General features: G+C 34.3%; 1 protein-coding gene across 1 annotated transcript in view; it reads left to right on the plus strand.

Moving 5' to 3' along the window:
* LOC118738290 (uncharacterized protein K02A2.6-like) overlaps positions 1 to 4,032 on the plus strand; it is a 6,700-nt gene extending 2,668 nt beyond the window's left edge. The window contains exon 2 of the mRNA XM_036469214.1: positions 3,938 to 4,032. Within this exon, the coding sequence (XP_036325107.1) occupies positions 3,938 to 4,032 (95 nt within the window). The remainder of the gene's footprint in view (positions 1 to 3,937) is intronic.
* The last annotated feature ends 3,752 nt before the right edge of the window (positions 4,033 to 7,784 follow it).

Below are 7,784 nucleotides of genomic sequence, written 5' to 3' on the forward strand. Positions count from 1 at the left end.
TGTTTGCGAGGGTAGCGACCAAATAATTACAAACTGCTCGTTTGCCTATGAGGCAGCTTAATGTTAGCTACAAAAGAATTCACAATAGTTTTCAAGGTTTAAGGTAAGTAAATGTACAATAAAGTGATAAATATAAATTTTAAGCGTTCAAAAGGTAAGTATTAAAAATTTTAGTAATCCTACAGTGTTACATATGATTTTCCTTAAATATCAGACCTTTTAAAACTTGAATAATCGTAAAGTCCTTAACGGACGTGTTGCCCTTCAAGTTTGTCCATGAGAACTGCGTAACTAGGCTGTCGTCTCCAAAGACAGCTTTTAAATTTCCGGATATGAACTTTGCCGTATCTGTATTTGAATGGCACAGGATCTTGTCGAACTGTAAATAATATAGATTGACTTATACTTACATACATTTAATTTTTAGCTATATGTAATGAACTTACTAGCTCCTTCCGCATGTCATCATTTGATTTCAAGCTCCGCTCAAAATCAAATATTGCATCCTTCGTGGTCAATGGTAGTTGTGGTAATAGCGTTGTTCTCTGTTTTTTATTTTCCTGCAGGGAAATTTCTACTTTGTGTCTTAGACTTACGAACTCTTCTGTCATGAAGTCGCAGTCAGTTGTTTTCTTTTAATACTTCATCTAGCTTGTTATTAATTTCTATAAAATTAAAGTGCTTATAAACATACAATATATACTGTGGTATTTTAGTTAATGATGAAATAGCAGCATTAATCGCAATATTAAACTTACCTTTTTGGCTTATTCTTATTTTTTTAAATTTCGGTTTTTATAAATAAACGCGTTTATAGCACCAAATCACAAAAAGATATATTTTTTTTTGGTGCTTCAGAATTTTTTTATATTTTCTATGTCGACTGTGACATTATTATAATTACATTATTGATTTTCTTCCGAAATTTCCTAAAAGAATCGAAGTTTGCACAGTACATTTCATCTTAGAAAATTCGTCAAAAAATCGGAAAGAAAATAATGGAATCTTTACGATTTTCTTTCACTATTTCGTAAAACAATCGAAGTGTGCACAGTTTATTTCATTTTAGAAAATTCGGCGAAAAATCGGAGGAGATCTTTACGAATTCTTTAAAATTTCTCTACAATTCAGAACACTCTGTAAAAATGTTTTGCAGGGAAACTATAAACTTAAGGTTTTCATAATATTCTGAATTTGTGTTAAGCTTTAACACTGTTATTTTCAAAATCAAATTTTTGATGTAACATTTGCATATAAAATACATATAAAAAGTAAATAATGTGATTGAACGCACTAGTTGGTAGATGCAGAATGAATTTGCACTCGTAACCCTCAGGCAGTAGAATTCTCCTTTCTGTGTTGCCAAAGAAGGGGGGTTGAATATTTTTGCAGAGAACACCTTTTTTTGCGTGTTTGTGCTTGTGCATATTTAAAACCGAATTTATTAATAAGCTAGTGCTCAGAAATTTTAAATGTTTATTTAAACTAGAGTTTAATTCTTTGAATACACGTGTATGTTAAAGATTTAAGCTTTGGGTAACGCGTTTGGACACACAAACCCAAAATCATTGTACAAATGACTAAAACGTACCCATTACTTTCACCAGGGTGCCATATACTAATGCATATTTCAGAAGCTGGTCTCAAAACAATTTTATTGGCGAAATTGGACTGCCCATCGGAGTGATTGCATAAAAGCTAAAACCTAATTTTCGTTTATTGATAGCAACGCATTCTCAATAGAGTTGTCCACTTGCAACGCCACACACTACCGCTTGAACCCACTCTACCCACGCCCAATGCTTTCCCCGTCGTTGTCTGATATGCGACCTGATAGTACATTCGTGCCCAGGAAAACCTGGAAGGTGCTTACGGTAACCGGCAAGTTTATTAATTTAATATATAAAGTATGTGATAAGCATTCACCTGGCCATAGCATTTGTTGCGCCATAGCATTTGTTGCGCCACCTCATTCCAAGCCCTCTCTGTAACATCTTTCCTCGAATACTCTTGGAGAGTGTTATTTATTTTATGATTGAATCGCTCATATTTTTTTTTTTTAGTTTAACACAAAATTTAAGAAATTTTCCTGAAACCACGCCAATTTTAATCGCAAGCAAAACGATTAGTGAACGACATTGCTGCACGTAATCGTTTTTGCTTTTTCCGTGATTAGTCGATAGCCGATAACGACAGATGTGCAGACCGCCATTGAAATACATGTGCTCGGCTCAGAATTTGAGGGCGAGACGAAACTATGATTACACGACAAATGTGCAGATAGCTTAAGAGAAAACATGTTAATATTAGTTTTATATATTTTTTAGCTACAATAGAACAAATTACTTCTTCGAAGTGATAGTCGTGGTATTTTAAAATCTCTCTTACATAGAGCGATTGGTTATTGTCTGTAAGTCCAAATTTTATCGAGGCCGGGCAAAATTGTTTTATATCCGCTAGGTTGATTCTGGAATAGATGATATTGTACCATTGCTGATATAAAATAATGGTTTACTTACTTATTTTCATTTATTTGTTTCCTTTGAATTGCTTCCAGTCTAAGGGGCCGGTACTTACAAACGAAATGCAGTTCTCCATATATAAGATCCGGATTGCGGAAGATATTTTTTTTTTGTTTTGCAATTAGTTTCTCTATCGTAACTGAATGCTTCTTCTTAAATTCTTGATTGTACTTTTTTTCGTATTGATGTAAACACATTTCGAGCTCGTTGAAGCTCTGAAACTTTTCTCCCAATATTAAGTCTTTAGTATCGTCAGACATCTGTTAAAAATTTGCGTTAAAATTAAAAGGATGTCTAGCACGTTGTTAAGTATTTAAGTCTTAATATTATACAATAGTTTAAGGATCTTGTTTTTATCTTGCATATAAAAAGGAATTTAAAAATGCATCTATACTTCTCGTATATTTCGGCGAATTCTCACGGCATAACCTACATATCGCACACCAAGATCTAAAGTGCGCGACACTTTCAGTTCGGGTTTGAGGTCGAATTCTAACAAAGTTGACATCACATTTTGGTAATAACCTATGTGGCAAAATTTCCCAAGTGTACCAGCAACAAAATGGTATATCAGCATTTTCTTCAAACTCCACCATGTTGTTAATGTAGTTAATGGTAACCGATGTGTGCAAGAATTTTTTTCTACCGCAGTTCTTTGTCGAGTTAATCGAGCTTAAACATGCAAATTTCAGCCCTTTTTCTTAGAGTCACAAGTTTTCTTAAAATTCTTATCTCATGTCACACTTATAATAAAGATCAAAAGTTGCTGACCTATTAGAGCTTCAGGAACAGATTCAAGTTTTTGGTGCAGAAAGACTGGTAAGTATTGAAACTGTCCTTTTAAAATTTTATCCTTGAAATTTCGCAATATGTATATGTTTTTAAAAAAAATATATGTTAAGGACTTATATAAACTCGATAACTTCCTCGAATTTCGTCCTAACTTTATCGGCGTAAAAAATTACCTATTCATCCTTGTAAATCCAAAAAAAAAAAAAATTTTTTTTCAATTCTAAAGAAATTTCCTATTGCATTTGGTACCCATATTGCTATTCTTCATTGCATTAAATTTTTTAAATAATTTTTGAAGTTAATCATATCTTTGAAATTACAAAGTCCTTTGAAATAAGTCCTGACGTCAGAGAGAAAAAATAAAAACGCCACTTTAAATAAAAAAGTAGGTTTCAAACCCATTTTTTATTATTTATATAAAAGCAATTTTTTCGATTTCAGTTGTTGAAAAGCAATGAATATCTAAATCCCGGGATCCCGGGATTGAGATAACGACATACCGCGAATGCCGGGATCGAAAAAGTTGAAAAATGAACATCCCTAGTATATGTATACACTCTCATATAAACGTTTAACCAAATAACGTACCTCTGATCTCACTGTACTTAAAACATCACTAACAGATGGCGCATTAACAAACACCAACCTCAGCGGCAGCGCTGAATATGTTTATAAACGTACTGATAGGGCAACACAAATGCACAAGAAATTTTTGTAAGCAACAAAAAGGTAGGTAAGCAAAGCACTCTTACATGCGTGACAGACGACAGCGCTTTGGCAAATTAACGAAGACACAAAAGCTCATAATAATTTAACGCTAGCAAACGACTTTTATGCGCATTTCGGAAACAGTTGATTTCTTTACAATGCTAGAGTTCACTCTATGGTCGAAAATGCAAAGGGCAAAAATTAGCGCTTTGTTTTGCACGAAAGCTTGAACATGGTTGTTGCTTTGGTTGCGAAATTTGAAAAGGTTCAGCCACAGCGCGGTGTCAAATATTCGTTGCGCTTCGTTTGTGTTGTGGCTTTGCATTTCAGTCAGTGTTTCATCTGTGCGTTTTTTGTGCGAAACGTTGCCATATGTTTGTTGTCAAAAACTGTTGAATATTTCACATTTTCTCACTTTCGCTCAAACTCTCACAGTTTTGTCTTAAACAGTGAACTCTAATAATGTTTTTTCTTATATGCATATTATTTAAATGCAAATAGTGGCATTATCAGCCGTTTTCTAGATGGGAAATCGCAATTAGTTGCGTTCCCTAGCTCTCAAGAATTTGCAAGAATTTACAGAATTTTCTCTCTCTGGCAAAGTAGCGGAAAACGGGAGAGTAAAATCGGTCCTCTTTTAGTCAGAAGTTGCAAGATTTTTCCCGAAGAATTTTTGCTGGTAAAATCTGGTAAAGGGTCAAACTATCAGCTGTGTAAATAATTTCAAATTTGATGAGGCAAAAACAAAAGTGCATCTGCATTTTCACCTTATTAAATGTATCCTAGCGAAGAAATTTCAAGTTTTGTAAGTACCTATTTTCCGGTGTATTTGAGCAAAATTTAGAAGATCGCCAAATGATATAAAAACTTCCATGTAAAAAAAAATGGCGTTCACGGTATATTTGACAGTTTTACTAGTTTTTACCCGAAAAGTGTTCCCGTACTTTTTGGTTTTTCTCTCTTTCTCTGAGAGCAATTTTGCGTTTTGACAGTCCAAAAAAGTTGAGGAACGAAACTAACCGTTGAAACACAATACCGGCGAACGGCGAATTTTCGCCTAGTACAGCGCAGCAACTTTCGCCCAAAAATTTCGCTCACTAAAACACAACTACGGCGACAACGAATTCAGCTGCTTATGAGAAGGTATAATTGAAATTTTTACAAACATCAAGATTTATTAGTTTTTAACAAAAACTAACTAACTAAGAGAGAAAACCCAAAAAATATGGGAACGCTTTCGGGTGAAAACTGGTAAAACTGTCAAATACTCCGTGAGCGCGATTTTTTGTTTACATAGCAGTTTCTTATCATTTGCCGATCTTCTAAATTATATGCAAATATGCAAGAAAATTAACAAAAATACTTACAAAACTTGATATTTCTTCGCTGCGATATATTTCAGAAGGTGAAAATGCAGATGTACTTTTTTTGCTTATTCACTTTTCAAATCGCTGATGGTTTGACTGACAAAGAGAGGATCGATTTTACTCTCCCATTTTTCTTCTACGCTTTCTGGTAAGTTCCTGTCAATTGTTTCAACTTCTTGCGAGTTGAGGAACGCAACTAATAATAGCAACCTCTACAAAAAGGCGAGTTAGCTCTCGATATTTTAATTCGTTTTTAATGTCTGGTGGTTTTCTAATCATTCTCTAACCGAATTTCAATATCGCCCGCTAACTTGATTGTCGATTCGAGAAACATTAGAAAACTACGTTATAATTCTAATATACCGATATCAAAAACACGGTTTCGCATTAAAAACTGGTTTCCGACCTAAAACTTAAGTTTTCGTCCATGTAAAATCTGTCAAACGAAAACCAGTTTTCGCTGAAAACTACTTGATAACTTACATTGCACTCATTCTAATCGGTGTCTCCACTTGTTAATTCGATATATGTACTTATTTGTCGTAGTGGAAGTTGTTGAGTGATGAAAAAGGATTTGGTATGTTTTTTTAGCAAAAATTTAAGCAAAGGGGGTGTAAGAATTGTAAACGAATACCCTAAAGGCCGGTGCGAACAGCTTTGAGTCCGCAATCAACAAAACGCGTTTTCAATCTGTTTTCGATGTCGGTCCGAACAGGGTATAACATTAGAGACTCTGTTTGCTTTTCTCTGTTTTGTTTTTAAAAAACTGTGCATTCCCAAGAAAAAAACTCTATTTCAAAAAAAAACCTGTAACCTTCAAAAACGAAGAGATTTTTATGTTAATTAGACTTCAGCTATCCCCTTTTTATTCAAAAGGGGAAACACTGTACCTTAATCGCCTCTTTTTCACTCAAAAATTTACAACCAAAAAACTATTTAAATATTTAAAAATGCCTTTCATTTGATATCCATTTTAAACTGATTTAGTTAAAAAATAGGTGACAACCCTATTCAAAAATATTTCTGAATTGGTTTTTTTTAATACTTTCTATTTGATTGTATTTGTAACAAATTGAAAATACAAATGGCAAACCGTTATCTGAACACAAAATCTCATCAAAATCGTTACAATCGTTTACGAGAAACCTATGGATATACATATACATACATATATACAAGAATTGCTCGTTTAAAGTAATAAGATTAAGGGAAAAAGTCGTCATGGTTGTTCCTACAGGAGTATTGAAACCTTCCGTAAGTCGCTCGACTCTCTGATAAAAATTTCGAGTGTTTTTCTGTCGGCCAGCATTTCAAGCTCTTCGCTCTTACGTATTTCGACCTCTCTCTTCTTATTGCGGCAAATACGTCTAGCTTTGCGCCCGATCGCAGAATGATCCTGTAGGCGGCAACTTCTTTCTCTGCAGCTTCTTGACACTCCTCATCGTACCAGTAATTATCGGAAAATGTGGTTCCACTGCTCGCGTTTGTCGGTTTGTTGATGAGTGCTCTCTCACAGGAAGATCCCTTCCTTGCCCACCTTGGCATTGAAATCGCCAAGCAAGCTAAAATGCACCCTCTAAGCGCTCATAGAAGAGATTCTTGGATCGCGATATGAGCGAGATGTTGAAGTTGTCGCTAGACGTTCGTCCACTAGAGTGAATGCCCCCGGCGACGTAGTCTCTGTCCCAGCTAAAAATGTACGCAGAACTTTTATTTACCTTTCAGCAAAAGCTGGAGCAACTTTTTGTTATAATTTATTAATTAATTATTAATTTATTAATTTTTCGCATTTTCTAACAAACGTAATAGTTTGAGTTGTGACTCTTTTGAAGACGATATGTAATGAGTACTTTGAAACGTTGATTGCTCGTTTTACTCATGATGTTGATTAACCATAAAGCAAATTACTCAAATGTTTTATTTTTTTTTTTAATCAAAATTTTGATTACTCGAGTAACTGAACTTTTGAGGAATCATAATTTCCAATAAATAGAATAATTGAGTTATTTACTTTATGCTTAATTAAAATTTTGAAAAATCAATTTATCGCACAGCCCTAGTACTCTGTATTATTCGTCCGCTATTTTGTAAGATAAAATAACGATCGTTGCTTTGCACCGAAATATCTTCCCGTGCTAACATTTCCTGGTACTATTTTTGAATATATAGGAAAAAAATTGGATGTTAGGGGAGCTCGAGCGGCCCGCCCCTTGCCCCTACCTGGCTACGCCCATGGACACATTTAACCAAAAATACAAAATTGTATGTATTGCGTATAGCTCCCCTATCGATCAAAATGAATACTCTTGGATTACTCGCTTTTTGCACAGAAATCTGTACGAAGCCTGTGAGACTTGTCTAAATAGCCAACTTTTTATTTGTCAATATTATTGTG

The sequence above is a fragment of the Rhagoletis pomonella genome, unplaced genomic scaffold, assembly GCF_013731165.1.
Source record: "Rhagoletis pomonella isolate Grant_MI unplaced genomic scaffold, Rhpom_1.0 Rhpom_scaffold_00004, whole genome shotgun sequence".
NCBI lineage: Eukaryota > Metazoa > Arthropoda > Insecta > Diptera > Tephritidae > Rhagoletis > Rhagoletis pomonella.